The sequence below is a fragment of the Mycetomoellerius zeteki genome, unplaced genomic scaffold (assembly GCF_001594055.1).
Source record: "Mycetomoellerius zeteki isolate Tzet28-1 unplaced genomic scaffold, Tzet1.0 scaffold252, whole genome shotgun sequence".
Classification (NCBI taxonomy): Eukaryota; Metazoa; Arthropoda; class Insecta; order Hymenoptera; family Formicidae; genus Mycetomoellerius; species Mycetomoellerius zeteki.
This window is the reverse complement of record NW_017257230.1, coordinates 931,555-955,798: the sequence shown is the minus strand read 5'-3', so window position 1 is coordinate 955,798 and position 24,244 is coordinate 931,555. Positions and strand designations below refer to the sequence as shown.

Sequence of the window (24,244 nt, the reverse complement as noted above, 5' to 3'; positions counted from 1 at the left end):
AGACCCAGGACAATCTTGCGTTAATGACTCACACATTAAAGAGGTAATGAAGACAAATATCAATAAAAATATAATAAACTCATTTCCCATACCTAGATCCTCGACGATCAAACAAATGTCCATCGATAAATTCATTATTCGCGAGTAAATGTTTCCGATTTCACAAAAGAATCGTTATTTTATGTCAAACTTTAAAAAAGTAGATTACATTTCCGAATTATCTTCTGTATTTTGTCAAAATCGTTTGAATAAATTTACAAACGATTTATAAATTTACATTACGTGAATGATATCAAACAAGTCTTTAATAGTTGTCTTTAGAATCTATATAGTCATATGTATGAACACCGGATCCAAGAATGTCGCATGCATTCGTTTGATCGTCAAGTCTGGACCGTAACGATGAATCTCGTGGACAATAAATTACGACGAAATATTGACAGTGAGATATACATGACATTGTTTTGACTACGATGTATACTAAACCATATACGACATTACTTCGCGTTTCCAGGTTGCACTTATGTGTGATTTTTGAACTTTTATTTATTAATAACAGCTAACAGTTAAGAACAAATTCAGTTACGTGACATAAAATTATTAAAGATATTCAAAGTTGTAAAAGCATAAAAGCGTGTTCTCAATTATTTAATATTCTTTAAACAAACATTTTTCGAAACCAAACACTTATATTGAGAAAATTTTTTTCTATTCTTTTACGTATATCTTTTTACGAAAAATTATCCCCTCTTACCGATTATATTATACTTCCCGTATATAAAAAAAAATGTTACAGAGATAGAAAAAGGTATAAGAATTGAAGAATTATCGATTATTATAATTTGAATACACCTGGAAAAAGAAGTTTAAAAATCACTATCGTACAAGGTGGAAATTATCTATATAAAAAGCGAATCGTTTTATGCTCCGACAATAGTGTCCGATGTATGAATATTCTCTAGCTTCTGCTGTGCCGCAGTCTCCTTTTCTTTCTCATTCTGCTCCGATCCTGATATCACGTAAACCGGCTGTTGGCTATAAGCGAGGAAGTGTTGATCCATTGGAAACATTTTCGAGGGATCCTTCAATTTCATCTGCAAGATTTATTTAGAAAATTTAATGATGGTCGGTATCGTAATAATATCGTAATAATTGTCAACAATGCTAAAAATATATTAAATGAAACTCAGATTAAGATATAATAACATAAAAGATATAATTGAATGGATTCAATAGAGTCAGAGATCTAAGCACAAAGATGGGAAACAAAGAAGAAAGAAGCACGTAACTGAGCCATAAGTCTTAGTTGTAGATTGACCAAAACATTGTGCGTTGATCTACACGACTACGACTCCTATTCCATAACTCAATTACGGTCATCTTTGTGTTTATAGACCCTCACTGTCAGATCTAAAGAGTTAATATCTTCAGCGAAATTTTAGAAGTTCCTACCTTCTTGCGGTACAACATTAGTAGAATGACGAGACTGCTAATAACAAAAGCGCTACTCGCTGCAAGCACGATCGTAGCCGTTTGATAGAACGGCGATTCCATTTGCGTGAGGATCTCACGTTGTTCCAATGTGACGATCCGGCTCTGCGTTTCCACAGGTGTGGAGCGATGCGTAAAACGTGAGGTCGTCGCATCCGCGGACGAACCCAGCAAGGACAACTTCTGAATTCGCGTGAGCTCTTCCAAATGGAACGCCACGTCTACTTTGTTCGTGCCGACGATCTCGAAGCTCAAGATTGCCGAATCCTGATTGATTTCTACTCGTATGTCTCTTCGGAGTCTCGCACCTAGTTCGTGCAGAAAATTCTCGGCCTCTCGAGCGAATCGCTTCTCGTCGCTGGCGAGAAATCGACCGGGGAAACGTAATGTCACTTCAACAGCTTCGACTGGAGTGGGCACTAAATTTAAATATAACAGATATTATATTTAAATTACAATAAAGCATTGTTATATATTTAAATTTATAATTGCGAATTTTAATTTAAAGAAATACATGTATGCGACTATCATGAGAGATCGGAGAGATCAGGTTCACAATTTTTCAATAGTTATATTTTTAAAAAAGTAGATGTAAGAATTTTAAACACGTTTGCAATACATCCCTTAGGCGTTAAAAAATATATTACTCTTGAATATATCATCGTACAAATAAGTTATATAATTTTAAAGCTGCGAAAAAATATGACAATTATTTTACTCCAGTTTGATTGTCACACATTATAGAATTAGTAGTAACATACTTTATGTGGATAAAACACAAAAAATAAAATTTGTATTTTAATTTTAGTTCTATATTTTAGGAAATAATAGGATATTTTCATATAAATGAAATAATTATTTTAATCATTCCATTTTAATCCTATAAATATGTAATTTATTTTCGTATTAATTTATACGTATATAAATATACATAATTTTTATATGAAAAATGAAAGAACATTAATATCTATATAAAATATTATATTTGTAAATTTAAAATCTCTAAAGAAATTGCTGATTCAAAGAGACTGTCACGTGTTGCAACTAATCCCGACTATCTTGGTAAATATACCTCACACAACCGTTTTCAATAAAAAAAATTATATTCACAAACTTTGTTACAATAATGATTAATAACAGCAGAGCGAAAATTATCTAAGGCATTTCATTTTCTACTTTTTCTATTTCAGGGTGATTGATAATATCATGCGATTGATAATATCAAACGAGAAAAAAAACAAGAAAAAAATTTACTCACAACTTCATTTTTCGAAAAAATCGTTATAAATAATATATACTTTTAGCGCAAACCATTTTATACAACAAATCAATATTATATCAATAATTTATAGTTAAAAGAAGAGAATCCCCTATCATATATTAATACTTAATGTGACCAGATATTTTTAGATCTAAAATAGGAACTTCATTAAGTGGGATTGAGAAGGAGATAGATATGGATATAAAGATGAATACAATAATAGCAATTTATTTTTAAAAAATAATACAATTGTTTTTATATTTAATTTCAGTCTAAATTATTTGTTTTAATAAGGAAGGTAAGCTCTTAAAAAATATATAAAATTCTTAGCAACTGAAATCAAAATTAATTTTTGTTATTAATATACTTTTAATTGATTTTAGAGTACAAACTCAAAGTTCAGTTTTTTCTGCGGTCCATACTTCGTTCATTGCAGAGAAAATTCATTCAACTGCTGCATTACTTCCTGGAAGCGATAATACATATTCTATGATTCTATAATTTGGCAAAATATAAAATATTTTTCAACGAGACTTTTTCGTTACTTTTTGCTAAAATCGAGGCATTTAACATGTTTGGAACAGCGGGACTATCCCGCCGAAATCGGAACATCTGGTCACATTACATATATTGATTGAATTACCTATAAGCGTTGATTTTAACAATCATTCCCTGTACGATGACAACTGGCTCCAGTCTCCTCTATACTAATCCTATCTTTTGTTTTATTTTGTTATTTCATATTTATATAAATTGAAAAGTTAAAAAATCTTAATATAAAATTTTAATTTTAATTTAACTCATATTTTAATCGTATACTTGTCAAATTATTGCAACTAGGTTTTAGTTAGAAAAACCTTCCACTTACGGCAAATGTTAGTTCCCTTCAAGAATGGCTCAGATCCAATTAGTTGATTGCCGGCTTCATCCACGCACCAGCAAGTATCACCAACGCATTGTGTAGGCTCAAATCTACCCTGTGAGTCGCATATCGTAGGCACGTGACCTTTGTTCTTCATCGCCTGACATCTGGTCCCGAGAATCTTTCCCGTTTGCCGTTCATCCGTTTCCAAGTTCAGCAGAGCGTCCTCCATAATCGCTTGAATCTCACGATCTATCTCCTGCGACTCCGGTCTTCTGCCGCCGCGTCTTGCTTGACGGAAGTTACACTTTGGCTCGGCGGCCCGGGTGAGCGAGCCCTTAATTGGCTGGCCCTTACGATTCACGCACCAGCAGACACCAACGTGCTCCAGACACTGCACCGGTTCCCACGTTCCACTGTCAGGATTGCACTTGGGCAGGAAAGTGGGCTGCTTGAGTCGTTGCGACCGCTTCAGATTCTTCTCGCGCAGCCTCTCGCACTGCGACAGTACAGGACATACAGTGTCGCACACCAGTCGACTGGAGAAGTCGTTGTGGCCAACGGTGCACTCGTTCTTGCGCCGACATTCATTGCGCTCCGGATCGAAGAACCATCTCTCGGTCTCGTTGAAGCCAACGCTCGGATTGCAGGGTATTCTTCGGGGTGACTCGAAGCAGACTTCACGCGGTTTCGGACAGCACACCGCGTACTCGTTCAACGGCGACAGCTCGCACTTGTGCGTCGAGGGGCAATGATGACCATGTGGCCCGCAGGTGGCGATCGAGCCATTTTGCTCGAGCAACGGCGAGCTGTTCGGGCACGGGTTGTCCTTCTTCGGCAAGCAGACTGGTACCGGGGGACATGGCGGTGCGCTACACGCGACCTCCACCATCCGGCACGCCTCATTCTCGCCGCGGCAGGTCACGCTACGACACGGATCGCGGCACGAGCACGTCGGGCAGCCTGTGTCCGCGTCCAGTTCGAAGCCATCCGGACAGTCAAGCTTGCAATCGATTTCCGGACATCTCAAGGGTGTGTTACAACGCGGCACGATTCCTTCGAGGACCCGAGTGCCCGCCGCTTCCTTGCCTTCCTCATCCACGCACCAGCACATACCGTTGTGACATTGCACCGGCTCGAACGCGCCGTTGGAGTCACACCTGGGTATATAGATCCTTCTCGCGGGCTCGCCTGATTCCCTGGCAGCATGCTCAGCGACCGCGCGAGCATGCTGGCAAGCCGTGGCCATGAACGGCGCCACACATTGCGTGCCGCAACCGGTCGAGCAACATTTGTCGCCGGATGAACACTCCTGATCATTGCTGCACTGCAGCTCACAGCTCGATGAGCTCGGAACGAGGTACGGGCACTGGCCCGGTTTCGTCGTGAGACACGCCGGCACCGCCGGACAGTATTCGTTCGGACCACAATTGACGTCGATCATCGTGCAGGTCTCGTGCGAACCGCAGGTGACATCGCGGCATGGCTCGTGACAACGACATTGCTCACAGCCGGTTGTGTCCACTTCGTAGCCGTACGGACAGATTAGATTGCAGTACAAACGCTTGCAAATCTGCGTGAGTTCCCTGATGGCTTCACAGTCGGTTGAAGCGACTGGATCCAGGTCGGACTTTAAGATCACTCCGCGATGGTTCACGCATTTACAGCTGGTATTGTTGTAACACTGCAGAGACTTGTAACCGCCATCCTCTTCGCACTGAGGTGCCAGGATTGCCAGGGACATTCCTTCCCTCGTACCCTCCATGCGATCGTTGAAATCCCGCAGATACTCGCACACTAAAAATGTTTTCTTGTGAAATTCGTGGAGTAAAGCTTGACGTTTTCATGATTCTAATTTTTGAACATATAGTTTCAATCCAATTTATCGTTATTCTCATTTATCGTTATTAATGATTAAATATTATTTATGATGATACCCCAGTAAGCAAGAAACATTTTTGAAACATTTCGACAACATTGCTACAATATTGTAACAGGGAATGGGGAAATAATTTTATTCCTGATTATTTATTATATAACGGAATTACTTGTGGGTGCCTTTGCAAGGTTTGATGTTTCCATACAGCACACCGATTGATCGGCTTCCTGTACCATCGTGCATTTGTAACCGTCGGGGCAAGTTTCATTCGTAGAACAAGTCACGGCGTTTCCATCTTGATCGATCAGCGGTGTACCGAAGATGCAGGGACTCTTATAGGTCTTTCTGGGTTTACATTCCGGTTTTGTAGGACATAGAAAATCGGGACAGCTATTCTCCTGCTTTAAGACACATTCTTGTCCTTCAGGGCACGGAAATCTATAAAAATAATCGTTTATCAAGGGAAAAGTTAATATCAAGTGTTAATATCGATGCTGGATATTCGTGTGTAAAACCGATATAATTACAATGAGTAAAATATATCAAATAAATAATTTATAATTCATTAATTATTACTGTGTTGTGATGCTTACCCTTCGCATGGATCATCGCACTCGCAAGTCGAGCAACCGGAAGCGTCCGTTTTGAAGCCGTATTGGCAAACCTGGGCGCACTGTTGAGACGTGCAAGACGCCGGAAGCGAACGTGCTTTGCTTATCGATCTACAATCAATCTTTTCGGCGGGTCCCATAGAGCCGGATATTTTTCTGCCGTCACCGTCTACGCACCAGCAGACGAGGCCATTTCTCGAGCACTGCCTCGACTGGAAACTTCCATCTGCATAATTATTTCGTATTTTAGAAGCTTTATTCGACCACAAATCAATCGATAGGAATATTTGATGGCCTGTTCCTCACCTTCCATGCACTGCGGAATGTAACCGCGACCCTGGCGCTCGGAGACGCTGAGTATCTCGGCAAGCATGCGGTCGTGATGGCATGCGGTAAGATCCCCGGGTATCGTGCATACGTTACCGCCGCAATTCTTGTTGCTGCAGCACTTTTGGGGCCCGGGGCAGTCGAGGTCATAGCGACAGGTGGACCCGCACGAACCCATCGTTGATTCCTTTGCGGGACACGTGCCGGGTCGCTGTATCTTCACACTGGCCGGACAGCAGACCCCATATTCTTGTTTGTACTCCACCAGGCAGCTGTACATCGGCGGACAAGTTGGTTTACCTGGCGTGTCGCCGCAAAGAAACGGCCGCGGTGAATCGGTGATCTGCAAAGGTTCGCCTGCCGGACAGATTGTCGATAAGGACCTGGTCTTCCGACAGCTGGGTACCGGAGGACATGGTTCTCGAATACAATTCACGGCGATTAGCTCGCATGTCTGTCCAATTCCCGGACAAGTAACGCCGCGACAGGGATCCCTGCACTCGCATTTGGGACAACCGGTGACCTCATTGATCTATAGAAAACGTTAGATATTTTATTTTAAAAGCGTTTGAATTTTTCAATATCAGTATTGAAAAGATTTTCATGCGAAAAGCATCATAAACCAAAATTATTTGACATGAAGCAATCAAGAATGCATCTAGTATAAAATTCTATTTAAAAATATATTACAAATTCTTTTTGTATATCATTGAATATTCATAACAGCCGTACTTTATTTACTAGAAATTAAATGTCATAAATTGACATTCGCGAAATCGAACTATCAACAATTTATACGGAGGAAATGTTTAAAAGTTTAACATTTTCAAACTGTAGGTAAGTGATAACTGCAGAAGTAACAAAGATGTACTTCGACACAAAAAGAAAGTACTTGTTCTTGGACATTTTCAACACTGATACTTGTAAATTGAATGCGACAAGCGTAAAGTGAATTTATACTTCGAATCCCAAAGGACAGAGCATCCGACAGCTGTGAGCTGGACAACTGTGAGGTTTGTCGCAGTCGACGACACTCTTGCTGGGCGCCCTGGTGCCAGGTATTTCGGCGCCGACCTCGTCGACGCACCAACAGCTGCGACCGTGAGGCTCGCATTGTATCCTCTCAAATTCGCCGGTCTCATTGTTGCATCGCGGGATGAACTGTTGAGGACCCCGGGCGCCGAGGGCCCGCGACCTCCTCACAGCCGCCAACTCCAACTGCTCGCATCCGGTCAGCTCGCCTGCGACGCAGCGGAGACCGCACGCAGTCTTGCAGCAACGTTCTTCCGTGCCTTGACATTGATAGTCATTCTCGCAGGCCGGTGCCCTCGATGGACACACGTTCTGTTCAACGAGGGACGGACATTGACCGGCGACTCGCAACAACGGCTCTGCAAATTATGCGATTCGTAAACCAGAGAAACTCGATCCTCGTATGACGGCTTTAAAATAAGGAATTAGAATAATTTTACAATTTGTAAAATACATTTTAAATGTAATTTCCTGCTTTAGTATTAGTTTTAGTATTAATCAATTTATTTAATATTATTTAGTTACATTTAACATTAATTATAATCATTAATTTTTCATTATTCACTATAAAAAATATAAGTATATGGTGTTAAATGTATTTAATTCTTACCGTGTTGGTATTGATGTAAACACCAACATCAACACAATGAAAATGATTTGGTGTGTTAAATTTACATTTATACATTTTTTAGGGTTTGATACCATACTGATAATTGGATTTATTTCACTTTTGCTTATGTTTTGGAATGACTCAAATAATGACATAGAGATTTTCGATATATTTAACGATATCTTGGATAAGTTAGATTTTTTCTCTGAAAATAAATTTTTTATCTTCTGGGTCGCAATACCACGACTTAGTTCGAAAAGGATTCAATGATATTTATGATTTTGTATTCTTGATATTTTCGACATGTAGAAGACAAAGAACTTTTTTAATTAATATCCGGAAATATCAGGTTCAAAAAGTAGTGTTTCGTTAGTCAAGAATAACAGAAATTTTAGATTAGAGTCAATCAAAATTATTTAATTCTTGGTGAAAAATAAGTTAAAGATAGAAATTTTTGATCGAAAGCGGAGCAATACAAAGCGTATACCAAGCACCGTATTGAATCCGGATTTAAGCTGGCTTAATGAGTTACCTACATTAAGAAGCACTTTGATAATGGAGAAATAAGGCGCTTCCTCAGATGAGAAGTCAAAGTGACGTTTTTGATCACGCTCGGACTAAAAGTGTAGCACACCGATGATGATAATAATAAAAATAGCTGGAGTCGATGGATAACGGTTTCTCGGCATCCTACTGCCACACTTACTATACTTACCTAACATGCTACGAGAGCGTTTCAAGAAGGCACCGTAATAGCGAATGCCTTTGAGTACTCAAAAAAGAAAAAATAAAATAAAAAACGGACAAAGAGTGTTTATAAATAGGAAAAAAAATATAAAAAGAAATATACGGAAATTTCTTTAAAAATCGGTAAAAACTGCAAGAGCGCAAAATTGAAATAACAAACAACAAATTTTTAACAAAGATTTAAATGGACCATTTTTAACACAAATACAAAACACTCTTTACTATAATCGATTATCCATTATAATAGTATCTTATATTATTTCCTTTTTTAATTATATTTTTACTTTTAATTAAAATCTTTGATTTAAAAAATTAATATATAAAATATAAAATATTGATAAGTGATAAGAATTAAAAGGAAATATACGAATAAATCTTTTAAACTCAAAGAATTAAACTTTCGTGCAAATTTATGCACGATGTAAAGGGAGTTTGCCATGCGCGTTCCGTTACATGACACATATTAATATGCGGAACGGTGATGCACGTTTGTTCTGACAAATGAAGAAAGTGTCTGGCTTAGATAGGTGTACACGAAAAGAAAATCCCCGATATTCTATTTAGGTGTCCTCTAGCGAAAGTTCTCAAGTATGATGTACGTATCGCATGCATTGCCTGTCAATCAACCGTTTATAACGTGTGCGTTTTTAGATGTATTTTTACATTGTCGAAACAAAGTTTCATAAAAATCTAGGTGAATTTTTGGGTAACTTTTGCCGTGTGTCAATTATCCAAATTTTCGGTTCATTGCTCGCGGATTTTCTCACCTGTTCAAACAATGTCATAAAATTCGTAATAGAGCACACAAGATTCTATTACATGCTTACACTGTTAATAAAATCTCTGCGTTTGGCTTAGCGCCGAGACACTTATACCGTGTCTCCAGATTAATTTTAACTTAAAGACGAATAGTGGACTTTCTGAGACATGTAAAAATGTTAAAATTAACAATTTATTTTTAATAGTGTATATAATTTTATACACACTCAAAAAAGTGATCTTGCAGTTGCAGCGAAAATTATCTAAGTACGAAAAATAGCTGGAATAGATAAATTTCTAGCAAGTATTGCAATATTGGATATGTATTGCATCTAATCATATAGACGACAGAGATAGAATTTAGATTTGTGCTATAAATTCTATGCGTATGATATATAATTTTCTATCAGGTACAAAGAACAACTATAATTCTAGCAGGAGCAGTAAAATATTTTTTTGCGTGTATGTGATATAAATAAAAAATTCATGTATATAAATTTTCATACATATACATATATATATATATAATGTATGCATTTTTAAGAGTACGTGTGTATATGTATAATATAACAAACACATACTCTAAAAACCCATTGTTCTTTATTTCAATAAACGTACAAATGAATTTAATATGTAACATATTGTTGAGCCAGCGCGCATCCTATATTTTCAATACAAATCTCTCGCAAAAGAGGAAGAGATAGGAGAAAAGATGAAGGGATTTTAATAGTGTAGGAGAAATTCAATTTGTTATTGGCACACAAATCGGATTGCCCTCGATATTTATTGAGACGACATGCATCCTGCTGTAACACATTAGAATGGGAATCGATTGCCGGAATACGAAATCGCATGGGAAATTTCCAGCCAACGATATCGCATTATATCGAATATACATACGTAGGTACCCCGCATTTCCGATCGTCTATGTCCACGTCATGTATATTAATGGCCATTGACCATACAATTCACACGTGCAATTCATGCTTGCAACTCTGACGTACTCGGATGTACGTACGACGTACGTGAAACTCGTAAAGCGTACGATTATCGATCATCAGAATCAATTTAATCTCGTCGAGTTTAGAATTCGAAGCTACGCGCGAAAATGATCTTTACGTTTCTACTCGTGACAACAAAATTGTTATACATCTTCCAATAACGGAACGCTAGATGTTATAAATTTTAACATTTAATTATTATTGCAAACAAATAATTGACTATTAATCCAGTAATCCTTTTAAAAATCAAATAAAATATTATTCTTTAACTTATCAAAAGAAAAAGAAGAATGAATGAAGAGAGATAATAGAAGTTCGTTTTTATTTCAATTTCCTCTTTTGTACGTACATAAATATTATTGTAAAAACTAATTGATTCGCCAAAAAAAAAAACAGATATAGTTATGAATACAACAAGAACATTCAAAAAATGATTAAAGTGACATCCGGTGCTGTGCGAATCGAAATTTGATGAAAATATCAATTCACTTTTGAAAGATATTCTCTCGCAATTGCTTTATCTGTTTTTATACGTTTTGAGTTTATATGAGACAGAGACGAGTCTAATTAACGAAAAGTAAATAATAAAGCGCTAAAAAAACGAAGCAAAGAAAGAGAGAGGGGGAGAGAGAAAGAGAGAGAATAGAGGACGTACCGGCGATGGTCGATGTCGACAGCGAGAGGACAAGCAGCAGACAAGTCGACACCCACACAACGGCGCAGGCAAGCCCACCGTTGCAGAAATCACGGCGCATCCTCAGCGCATCAAGTAATTTTTGAACCGGCCGCTATTACCTGGAACAGTAACAATTGCGTCTTGATTAAAATACGACCTCCAGCTGTCGCGATAATCGGATAGGAATCCTAATTACGGTGCTGTGGGAGTCGCGCTCGTACTCCCGCACAATCATTTTCCCTTCTCTCGAAACGAGAACAAACTGGAACTCTGTCCTTCGCTTTAATACGATGCACACTGTTATATATAAATAAATGACGATTCCGCGTTGACTTTTCTTTCTGCACCATCTCCGCGAAAATATCATTATCCGACGTGGAACTTATCTTTCTTTTTCGTAGTCAACGTAAGTCAGTGCCCTCCCTCCTTTAAAACCTGGAGAATAACAATGGAAGTTATGTCTCCTTATTCGTTATGCCGCGGGGAATATTCTAATGCGCTCTCTCCTACGTTATTCATGAGCCGAAGTCGACTTTAGATCTACGAATTGTCCAACCATTTTTCATTTTCTTTTATTCGCCTTTTCCTTTTTATGTGTCGTTACAAGCCTGGCTGCTCGTATCGTTCCTGTTCATCGCAGCGATTATCCAAGCCGCGCCCGTCGCGTCGTAATCATCCCGAGATGTTCCTCGAAGGCGACTCGTAATTAAAAATAAAAGTAAAAGAATCATAGCGACTCGTCTCTTGTCTACCGTAATTACAATCCTAACGTCAATATATTGTCTGATTGTGCTATATTAAATATAATGTCGCTGCTATTACTGGACACAGGAATGTAAATACATTATTGTCATTAATAATAACATCGTTATTATTACATTGGTAATATTAATTTGTGTAAATACCATTTAGGCCATCGATTTAATATTTCAAAATATCTGATTTAATATAAAAAATAAAATTGCGATGAATAATATTGTTTGGAATGGACACTTCGCATAATCGCAATACCGAAAATTATACTTGTGAATATGTGATAAATGTTTTAAATGTCATTTTCGATTCTAAACTCTATAATGCAAAGAAGTCTATCTCTCCCCTCACGGGATCGTCTTTAATGCACCGTACTTCGTGATTTATATGGCGATAGCTGGCAAGGCTGCTCGACGGTGAAATTACCGGTGCGTTGCGGCGGTTACATCCTCTGGGAAGTCCTCGAATTTAGGGTGTAGCCGAGAGACATGAATAATGCAACGATAGCGGGGTATGGCGGTAACGCCATGCCACTTCTTGATGCGTGATGGCAATTACATGAAGCAATCGCATCCAGATTATGCCAGATTAGTCATTAGTCTGTTGTTGACCGTCGGAGACGTAATTTCTACGCGTTGCGATAAACGTGGTTTACGAACGCAGGAGGTTTCTCTATTCCGGAAATCACCAACGAAATTCTTTTGGACTTTCATTTTATGACGTCAATCGAGATGGAGAGTATACGACCCGGATTTTATTTCGATACAGCCGCTTTTCAATTTTTTCCCGCAAAAGAATATATACTGTTAAAAATTCAGTGGTTAAAGATAGTTCATGCAGCACAGAAGCTGGTAGCAACGGTAGGTAGCAACTGCGTGTCAATTTGACACAATATAATATCAAATTGACACTGTATAGTGTCAAATATAATTATTGTTTTAGTATAAAATAACGATATGATTAAATAGGAGCAGTGGCGACTCACGTTAAATTAAATTTGACACTAGATTTATAATAATCTGTGCTGTAAGGGAAAAGATGTAATTTTTATCTTTCATAAAAATATGACAGATAAAAGACAGACATATTCGCGTCGACCTAAATAAGAGAATGAACTCGATCGAGCGAGAAAGTTTTCGTTAACACTTATTCACATTTTATTTAAGAATCTGTTAATTATTTGTGAGATTAAAAATAGAGAGGATGGGAAAATAACAATGAAACCAAAAATTAAATTGAAATAGACGTGTGTCTTAGATCATAAAATACGACAGTTCTAATATATAATTCAAGAATTAAATGCAATAATAGCTCCGTGTTTTTAGAAGAAAAGATGAATTCTCTCAACTTTAAAATTAGATTTATCGAGCTGTTAGAAAAAGCGCATCAGACCGCCGTCGTATTGAATTTTTCAGTCACAGTTACACTGTTAGATTGCAAAAAGTAATGATAACCCAATTCCTTAAACTAAATAACATTTTGTTATTTTTAACTTTCACGTGTATCAAAATATAAATCGATTTGTTTCTATGATTACTTTGTTTCAAAGTAAACAAAAAACCGGTCTACCATATGCATTTAGAAAATAATAAATTTTCCAAAGTTAAATTGTTTTACTTAAATTAACGGCATGTTAAATAAAAGCAGTAGCATGCTACAGAAATGATTAAAAATAATTCAAATTGAATATAATTTGATATTATGAACTAAATATATCGTAATTTCTGGCAATAAAAGAGTAAGTGAGGAAATCGATCCATAGTCAGATAATTAATCGTCAGTCTTTCTGCAGTATGAAACAATTTTGCCGTGTTGCGTATTCGTGAGAGTAAACACCACAATATAATGTTATAGTAATGTTATACACAGAATATGATATGATAAATATTTGAAATATATATATATTATTCAAATAAAATGTAATACGTCGAATGTAATAATCATCATTGTTGAACAAGCAATTGAATTCAGAAGACTAAATAATCACGGGCTTCATTACGCTCTAAAGTTCGTTCTCCACGCTTTTCAATCGGTATTGGTTATCGAACGGTTCGATTCTTATCTCCAGCACTAAATTTCTACTCGATTGGTGATATTTTCTTCAATGGTTCATATAAGCGACTGCATGCGTCTACTCTCTCACAGTTGATTCACCGGATGTGGGTCACTCGTCGTCATCGGCGTCTTCCTTCCGGATCTTAGCCTTTAACTTTCTATTGTGTCGCGACGTGTCGTATGGATTCCCAAATGCGTCATCGTCGGTACACTTTCGTGAGAAAAAGAGGAGACGAAAAAAAGGAAGCCTATAAAAGAAGGCAGGTGAAAGATCTCTTCCAGGGGAAGAATCTCGCCGTCAGTCGCCGGAATCGTGTGAATGGGAAAAGAAGACGAAGCAACAACGAGCATATACCGGAATTAGGGAATGGGCTACTTCGATCCGTTGGCACGAAAAGAAGAAAAACAGAACATCGGATTTTGTATCCCTTTACATTCTTTACGAACAATAAGTGACATGATCATATAATAAACATCAATATGCGATTTTAATGGAGACAATGTTAACAAATAATTGCTATTCGCAAAATGGCGTTTATGTGATGTTATTGTTAAATGTGAATATTTCATTATTGAGTTACTGGATGACCTGGAACTTTTTAACGGATCCGGATGAAACTCCAAATATGCAAAATTCATGAAATTTTATGGCATTTAAAATTTATTTCTACGTAATTGATATTTTAAAGCAGCATCAATTTTAAATCAACATCGATATTGACAACAACTGAATATGATACAAATTAAAATACGAAAAAAAATCTAACACTATAATTTATATTAATCGAAAAGCGCTTTTAATTTTTAAAGAGTGTAATTTTTCACACAAAACTCAAGAAGAGCTTTTAATTTTTGAAGCATATAAGTTTTCAAAAATTTATTATATTTTCTTCGATGAATATCGTCATCAGCGACGATTTTATTCGAATAATAATAGTTTTGATGTTTCACCCTGGAAATTGCGCACTCAAACGTAAAGTGCACTTGCCTAATGGCTGCATAGTAGCACAGAAACAGTTACCTACGCGCGAAAGTTATCTCGAGCTTCCTTTGTTTAATGACATCGGTGCTTCCTTCGATTCTATTGAATCATTGCAGTATTATTACATTTATATGCAATTGATAAAAATTATCGCATATCTCATAACAAATGTTATTTTATTCAGATTACTGTCGCGTCAATTTTAAAGAATTAGACAATTTCTTAAAAAATTTTATCTCTTATTCAATAGATATTATTTATTCATTTTTATTGTTTATCACTTTCTTTTTTTCACTTGCATTTTGTACATTTTTCAGAATTATACATATATTTGTTTTTCTTCTTTTTCTTAATAATATAAATACGATTTATTATTTATTATATGCTTTAATGGAAAGCTTGTTAAGTTGAATAAATTTCTTTATTTATGTTATCCTTCTTTCTCTTCTATAAACCCTCTATATCTCCGAAAATATTATACATTCGTTCGTTGGTTTTATCTAAAATGTGCCCCTTAAGCCTTTGCAATATTTACGCCTACGAATGGGAATAAGACAGAGTTACAGCTTCTCTCTCAAACTGCACGGCTTAGGTCACGAAATCCTGAATAGTACCCCTGAAAGTAGAACCTGCTCACGAAAACATTTCTCAGCCTAGTTTACGATACATTTAAATAAAATATTTAATTGAATGTACAAATACCGAGGGTTAGAACGAAACTCTCTCCCTTCTGTGATCCTCTAAAGTTCGAATATTTATGGCGCATACCACAAACCGGAGACGGGCCTCTCGTAATTGTCAGAATCCGGCGGAGGCACGTTAAATCTTACGCAAAATGAATATATGGAAGAACGTACATCGCATACTTAATAAGGAGGAGCCTCGTCGATAGCTCTTCGGAATTACGCGCGCGATTTATCTCTTTTAATTGCACAGTATATCTGAACCGCGTACATTGATCTTGCAGCAGTCAAAATGGCAGCCGTAGTCTATAATTATCTATCGCGTTATTAATAATGCATATATATGTTTCGTACATAAATTCGTTTTATCGTAATGCGCCAAATTCATGTTAAGCTTGCATTGTACTTTTTATTACTTATTATTATTTATTATTAGAAATTCATATTCTATATGACATCGAAACATGCTTTTTTAAGGCATTAAACAATTTATTTGTTTAAAATAAAATAAAACTACTATCAGTTGGTTGAGACTAAATATTGCAAAACGAATAAAGATACTAAAAACTAAAGATACATATTTTCTACTCCAATAATATTTTTTACAATTTAATCTAAAATTAGATTACTCTGTGTAAAATGTTTTATATACTTATTTATCATTTCTTATTCTATTCATAAATTTTCTTTCTTTCTTTTTAAATAGTCAATACATAACGATATATATATATAAGAAAAAGGTTTTATTAAAGGATTACATTTGAATTAAAAAAAAATAATTTTGGAATAGAAAATTTATAAAAACTATTAAAAAAAGAGCATATTATAAAGCAAAATTTATCCAATTCTATTATTTACTGAATGAAAATTTAAAAATTCTCCTTGCATGGAGATATAATCGATGTGAGTTCATTCCTGTTCGGTTTGAATATATAATGATGATTGAGCACACACACACATTTACATAGAATATCTTCAATAGAAATTCTTCAACCGATTTGGAATTGATTTTCCATCAAGAAAAATGTCAAGACGTCTATAACTGTCAAACTCTTAAATAATTAACGATTAAAACGAGGACCGTGGCGAACCAAGTTTCAGAAAAGAATAATAAATGTTGAAGTCACATTTTTTTAGTTAAACAGAAATTATTTAACAAAAATTCAATATTTAGTTATAACAATAATAGCATTTTAATTCATAGCTTAGTTATAAAATGTATAAAAATATATGATTAAAAATTGAAAAATTCATTAAACGATTATATTTCTTAATCCTCGACAAGAAAAAATTATATTCAAATTGGCCAAAAGATGTGATTGAAATTAATATTCATTGATTTGGATATCTTGTAAAGGCAGATGCATCCATGTAAATCGATGTGAGCAAGAAGCGTTGTAGGCCGCACAGCCCGCCAGTCGTTCCGATCTGATTAGCACGCTGATATAACATTCAATTTCCCACAGCAGGTTACTGATAGATTATACGGATACCTTTGGGTGATGTGCGTTCCAGATCGCGTTTCCCGAATACAAACGGCCGGAAGAGTAAACGTGCGATAGAACGGTTCGATGGACGGGTCGTTTTTTGTGCACCGTTGCAAATTTTTATTCGGCTGGAACCGCGCGCGGAAGTGTGTCATCTCTTCACAAAGCTAAACTGTAATGAAAATTGTAACGGATGTTCGGTTGTCAGAACCGGATTTCAAATAAATATAGGCGAGAAACCTAAATAAAAAAAAACTAATTTAAAAGACACAAAATTTTTTTAAAAATATAGAGAAGAAATATTTTAAGAAAATAATTCAATATATACCGTTTAATCTTGAATTAATTAAAATAGATACAATTATACTCCAGACCTACAGCCTTGGCCAAAAATATTAGACATCTATATTTATGGAATTTTTTTATCTATATTGTTATCTACAGACATTATACATAAATTAAAATAGTTCTTGAAACAAAGGATAATTTATGCTACATAAATCAGCAAATGCTACATAAATGAATTTTTAAACTAAAACTATAAATAATAAAGTGCTTAATATTTTTAGTCATGACTATATCTTATACATTATTTTGCATATTTCGATATATTTAAACGATGGACAGCTTAATAATGTGGAGCAGTCTTCTGTCAAGAGAGACATCAGTTTCGCTATTCCAAATATATACATATAATATATTTGGAGTAATATACCGAAAATTTTGAGAATTAACTTATGTATTATTCCGCTGTTTGAAAAACACATTATTCCACAATAGAAATAAAAGAAAATAGAGAATCAAAAGCAAAAATAAATTCCAAAATAACATTATCACAAGATCAAATAATATAAATTGTGGAATAAATCGTGTTCCTTGAAAAAATAAAAATCTAAATAGCAAAGAGGATAAAAGAAGACATTATGAAAAACATTATATTGTCTCGCGTGTAGTGTTTTTTCAACCACCAACTGATGTTGTTTTTCTTGTAGCAACAATTTTCGTGTTATGTTTGAATTAATAGTATACGTGAATAACAGAAATGTAAATATAATAAACAAATAAATAAAATTACTTAAAGCAATTTGAGTTTTATCACGATTCCACATATTTTAATCGAAATAACATTTGTGATTCCCACAAGATGTTGCATTCGAATGCGACATACTTTTTCGTAGAGCGTGTGAACTATCTTGTTTTATCGTCACGTAATCCCTGTGACGGAAACCAAAGTGCATACAAAGTCGGGACGCGCGAGTTGATGCGAGAAAAAGAAAACCTCCACCACGAGATAAAAATCACTACCGACTACTGGCCTCGGGTCGACGTTACACCGAAACCAACGACGACGACCCATGGATTTCTACCTATGGACGCTTTCTCCCGCGGGACAAAATGCCAGAGAAATTCTCTCATTCGGTCGAGTCCTTTTTTTCCAAAAACATCGCAATGTTTTCTGTAACATCGCATCACCGCCAGTAGTTTAAAAAAATTAACAATCTTTGTTTCAAATCGTATATGTATGCATAGAATTTTGTATGCATAGATTTTTGCATCAGATATTTCGTATCAGATGCAAAGTCAACAAAATCTTTTAAAATTTGCGAAAGTTTAAGAAAATTATGAAATTTAAATCACCAAAATATTAAGAAAATTTGTTTGGCCTTTTTTTTATATTTTGAGAAAATATGTAAATATTAAACTTCAATATAATGTAGTTGGAAAACATAATTGAAATAATATTCCTTATATATCGATTTATTACGTATATATATTCCATCTCTTTAATATTACATGAAGTCTTCGAAATAAAACGGAGCTGTGAGTGATCGAAATAGAAAAAGGCACTTTCAATTTCAATTTTTATTTTATCGTCGTCAAAGCGGACTGTAGGCAACAAATCATATTTAAAATTTTCTATATTCGAAGCTGGCTTGTGAACAAAAGAAAAAAATGAAAGAGGTATAAAGGATATAGACCGACGTTCTCTCCTGTCGGAAGTTACGAGCGCGCCGCTATTTTCCTCGCGCAACGCTATTGGAAATTCTTTGTGTGCTTTTGAAAGTAACGCGACGGGTGTTATCAGCCAGGCGACTACAAAGTACTGCAGATTGCTGTAGAAGAGCACAGAGGAGCATTGAAAAATTTCCTTTCGCCAAAATTTTGATACTTCATCTCGTCGATCGAAACGTCACATCTTGTTATTCTCTTTGAACAGCCAATACAGACCAAGTGCTGCAAATAGTTAAGAAATGAAATTCACTCTCTAAATTTCTTGGAGTGAAATCTCACTCCAAAAAAATTAAAATACTGTCACTATTCAAAGAGAGTGAAAAATTTGCCCTCTTGAATAAAAGCGGCAGATTTTCACTCTTTTTTTTAGGAGAAATTTTATACTTTTGGAATGAGATTTTTTCATTTGTGAAATAAATCTGATTCCAAAAAAAGAGTAAAAATCTGCCACTTTTATTCAAAAGTGCAAATTTTTCAATAGTGGCAGTATTTTAACTCTTTTGGAGTTTGAGATTTTACTTCAAGAAATTTAGAGAATAAAAAACAAAAATTAAAATATTAAAATGACTTTATTTTGATTTTCAACGTCAATAAACTGTCAAGTTTTGTAACAAAAAAAATCATCATTTTGATTATCTCCTATATAAAGAAAAATTTCTGTATAAAGAAACTTTCATGATGTCAAAAGAGATAGTCATTTTGACTTTCTCTGGACTTGATGTGTTCTTTGGGAAAAATTCGAATTTGCAAAAGTTGTGTACAAGTAAGATTTTCGATCAAATTAATGGAACTAGAATAAAAACCGTTAAAATAGAGGGTTGAGAAAATAAAATCTTTCACTCGATCTTACAAGGGAAGTTTCACAACTGTTCGAAACCGATTTGATTCTCCATGAAATATGTTGTTAAACACGAAAATCTAAAAGACACGTATTTTTTTATACATGCATTAACTCATGTTTAAGGGGTGAAACGCCCCTTTGAAAAAAAAAACGGTATTTCTATTTCGAGCCGAATACTGTTGGAAGTAGGTATAAAAGATGGAAAAAAATGTTTTAAACAAAAGTTGTACGGTTTCAAGAGTACTTCAATATTATGAAGAAAAAAAATTTTTTTAATAAACGTATAAAAAAATACGTGTCTCTTAGATTTTCGTGTTCAACAACATATTATATATCATGGAGAATCAAATCGGTTCTGGACAGTTGTGAAACTTCCCTTGTAAGTATTGTGGAACACATTACGACACGTTGCGACGAATTTAATTCGGTTACTACATATTAATGCTCGCAAGTTTGAGCATGCCTGTGTTTTACTCTGTCGAAAGTTTCTCGGAATAGTGATGGAACGAGTACGCGTGAAGAAAAAAAAAAGAAACTGCTTTCACGTCCGCGACGTGCGAGGATATCGCGGAAACAGAAAACGTTATACAACGCGGTAACAAACGGCGATTCTGTCGTGATTCGAGGCGAAGATTCCGCTACGCGACGACGCACTCTATTTGAAAATTCTTAGCGGTGCAATCTGCGCAAATGCACACGCGAGTGCGAACGGGCAGGGCACGGTTCGGGAAAACGTGCGTTTACACGGGTATCGCATTCCTCCACTGCTTTAGAAAGTATATACGCGTGAACGGGTTACACGGGGAATTAGTCGACTCGCACGGAAAAAATAGATTGGATAGTTCAGCAAAGCTAAAACTTGCTGTGTGAGTTCAGCATCTATAAGAAGATTTGATGGACAAGAAAGAAATTATGTCAAGTAATTATCAGGATACTAATTTTTTTGCTACAATGAAAATTTTTAATGTAAACAAGTTTTCTTCATTACAGCAGCAAAAATATGAGATATCTTAGTTAGCACGTTTTATTAAAAATTTTGATCTATTCACATTGGATTGATTTTTATAGAAAATTATCTTTGTATTAAAAAATTTGCTGTCCTATTACAACAAATATGATTACAATCGTTAACTTTGTTAGCTCTACAAATTTTTATTTTGTTATTTTAACATAGAAAATTTGAAGCTGTCAGTATATTACGACTGTAAATTTGCTAAATCAGTGAAGTTTTTAGTTGTTTTAATAAATCTTTATTTTCCCTGCTGACATAATACCGATTTGTGCAAAAATTTATCAAAAAAATTTATGATGTCCTGCGAGTGCATATAAATTACATAATATATAAAAATAAAATTTATACATCTTTTTTTCAGAGAGGAAAAGCACATAAATATACTTTTTTCCATGAGTTAGATGAAACTTTATTAAATTACATATATTTAAAAAATATATATATAATATTCATGTAATGTTGTGCGAAAAAAATGAGAAGTCGTGAAAAATTGCTTCGAGAGCCCATAATAAATAACTGAACTTTTCAGATGGCGATGCGTATTATATATATGCATACTTTACATGAAGAGTTTTACCGCAAAAATGCAGGAAATAATGTTTGATTACGATGTACTGGTAACGGATAATGGCTATAAAAAAATCTCGGATCCGTCACTTTCTATTTAAACGTTGGAAAAGTTAGGAGTACAACGACGGAAACTCGTTGTTCAGTTCTGCTATTTTCATAAATATCAAAAAGCGCAGTTTACCATTCATTTGTTTAAACAACAAGTAACTCTCGCAGTTTTGTATTCCCGTATATTCCGTGAAATATGAGTACGTAAACCGAGACGTAAACTTTTATGTAAAGTGGCAAGCTGAATATCGAGACTTCGCTCCGGAAGCGCGATTTAAACGCGAGCCATTTAGAAAAAGGATAAAGTTCTTCCGATATTTCCCTTGCTCGTGGAATATGGATTCATTTAAGCCTCATTCTAATCGCGGCCTGGAAAGTATTCTCTAGGAGGGAAAAGAATTTCTCCGCGCTCATAAATAAATCAGTGAGCGTCTCATGATGAGAAAGAATTTTTCGTGTTGGGAATAAATCTCTGCTAGAAAGTTACTGATGCTTTATAATTTTTTTTTTTTTATAAAAAATTGCATCGTTTATGTCACTCAACCAAATATATAAAACAATCGATTAACTCCATGCAACAATATGTATTTTTCCAGAAAAAATACAATGGTAATTTGATAGAATTATCGATAAACAAACAGCCGATTCATTTTTTTACTTTTCACAAATAATTCTTCTAGCTTTCGATTAACTACGAAACTATTATCTCAGTAGTTCTGTCAATATGTAAATTTTACGTATAACAGAAAACACAATTGTTATTCACTTTTATTAATTTAAAATAAAAAAAAAACAAATAACAAGTAGTATACGCAAAACACAAATACATTGAAAAAATTGCATTAAATATCATCAACGTGACATAAACGCGACATTACAAAATAAATAGAAAATATCGTGAAAATGTCATTAAATGTTAAAAGATTCGTATACACACATAAAGATATCGCAATAAAATTTATGTGCGCAATAACATATAAAAATCGAGAAGATCCTCAGAATCGTTCGCGGTTATCTTCGTTTATCCCGTGTTAAAAGCCGGAACTCACCAACTCGCGATCGTAGTCGTATCCTTTCCCGAGGACGATGCCGGCGAGCCGGAACTCCCGTGCACAATCCTTTCGACGTAAACCTTCGCGTTGCACTCCGCGTGAAAAATCCGTGCGATAGCACCGTACGGCAACGCGTCACGACTGCGTAACGTTTATTTACGAACAACGGCACGGCGACGTCGCTCTTTCGTGTGATCCTCCGACGCGCGCCTCTCGCTCCTTCCGTTCAGTCCGCGCAGAACGACACCGGTATACTGGTTCTCGGTTGGCCCGCCGCTCGACGGCCTCGTATGATGACCCCCTTCTAGAATTCTGTGGCCCTACTGACGACACGATCACCGACGGCGCGTCGCGCGACATCGGGATCGAAATCGATCATGTTCACGAAAAGAGGATTTCGGATGAAAGAGAGATGTTGGGAGAGAATTAACCGCGCAAGCCTGAGGGTTGCTTTCGTCCTTGTCTTTGCGATTAATTATCGGTTTAATTATAATCGTGGACAACTTTTTAATTTAAATAATTATATTAACAAGAAATAAGAAATTATATTAACAAGAATAAATATATATATTAATATGAAACGTAATTAACTTGAACGATTGTCGAACGTATACCTACATTTAAAAAAATAGAGTCCAACAAAAGTTCGAGTAGCATTGTTAGAAAAGATCCGCCTTGTCCGAATATGGCCTTCTCTTCACTCTTTTGTTGTTGAAATTCTTGGTCCATTTTAATATTATGAAATAGTTGTTGTGTCCGTTTTATTGTTTTATATCGAAATTTTATTCTGTTATCGGAAATAAATTCGCACTTTAATGGTAACGACTGCGAATTTCGCATAACGAGACGCTTATTAGTCAGTTGAATTGCTGTTGCACAAGCCCGGAAATGCGCGGTGTTCTGACCGCGACGCGACCGCGTCAATAATAAACGAGACGGATTAATCGATGCGAACGAATTATCTAGGAGCACTGTGCGACGAGATTCCACTTGTATATCGGAAAAGATGCTGCTTCAACATCCGATTAAACTTTTCTCCCCGGGAAATTCATCACCGCGGTCGTAAGAGAAACCAAAAAGAAGAGAAAAAGCGAGGATATGATTTCTAGATAACATTTTAACTGCGATTTTAAATTCGATTTTAATAGAAATGTTATTGTAATGTAGAACTCGGTCAAAATTTTTGCTCCACAAAAAGATACGAAAATTTTATGAACACTTGAGAAATAAAATCCGCTTTGATATAATTTTAAAGACTTACGCTTTAAAATAATGAACGTATTCCCAGATCTACAGAAGATATTTTTACAGTTTAATAAAAATATTCTTGATCTGACATCTTTTTAATTAATATTTCTCTTACTGTTTTAATCATTATTAAAATGTTATGATTTACACAAAAATCTTTCTTAAATTCAAATTAATATTAATTTTACTTACATTGCACGATAATTAATGTCAATTAAGAAAAATAAACCTATTTTTGGTTGAT

General features: G+C 35.4%; 1 protein-coding gene across 3 annotated transcripts; it reads right to left on the bottom strand.

Moving 5' to 3' along the window:
- Positions 1–755: 755 nt before the first annotated feature.
- LOC108723932 (thyroglobulin) lies at positions 756–22,995 on the bottom strand. Of its 3 annotated transcripts, none has more exons than XM_018450004.1 (9): positions 22,750–22,995; positions 11,236–11,375; positions 7,392–7,822; positions 6,411–6,963; positions 6,087–6,330; positions 5,663–5,931; positions 3,621–5,411; positions 1,453–1,910; positions 756–1,094 (listed from the first exon to the last, which is right to left on the bottom strand). In XM_018450004.1, exons 2-9 carry the CDS (start codon positions 11,333–11,335, stop codon positions 921–923), a joined length of 4,020 nt encoding a protein of 1,339 aa, XP_018305506.1. In that variant the 5' UTR covers positions 11,336–11,375; positions 22,750–22,995; the 3' UTR covers positions 756–920. The 3 variants fall into 3 exon arrangements, with proteins under 3 accessions (XP_018305506.1, XP_018305505.1, XP_018305507.1); XM_018450003.1 differs by having other exon boundaries at positions 22,753–22,995; XM_018450005.1 differs by lacking the exons at positions 756–1,094; positions 1,453–1,910 and adding an exon at positions 3,085–3,218 and having other exon boundaries at positions 22,753–22,995.
- Between the last annotated feature and the right edge of the window lie 1,249 nt (positions 22,996–24,244).

What these genes read in the sequence shown, in the direction of transcription:
- LOC108723932 (XM_018450004.1), bottom strand. Translation starts at nt 11,335, where the DNA reads ATGCGCCGTGATTTCTGCAACGGTGGGCTTGCCTGCGCCGTTGTGTGG. An exon ending in CCTTGCAAAGGCACCCACAA is followed by an intron (nt 5,412 to 5,662) that starts GTAATTCCGTTA and finishes AAACATTTTTAG; the next exon opens with TGTGCGAGTATCTGCGGGAT. An exon ending in TAATGTTGTACCGCAAGAAG is followed by an intron (nt 1,095 to 1,452) that starts GTAGGAACTTCT and finishes TAAATCTTGCAG; the next exon opens with ATGAAATTGAAGGATCCCTC.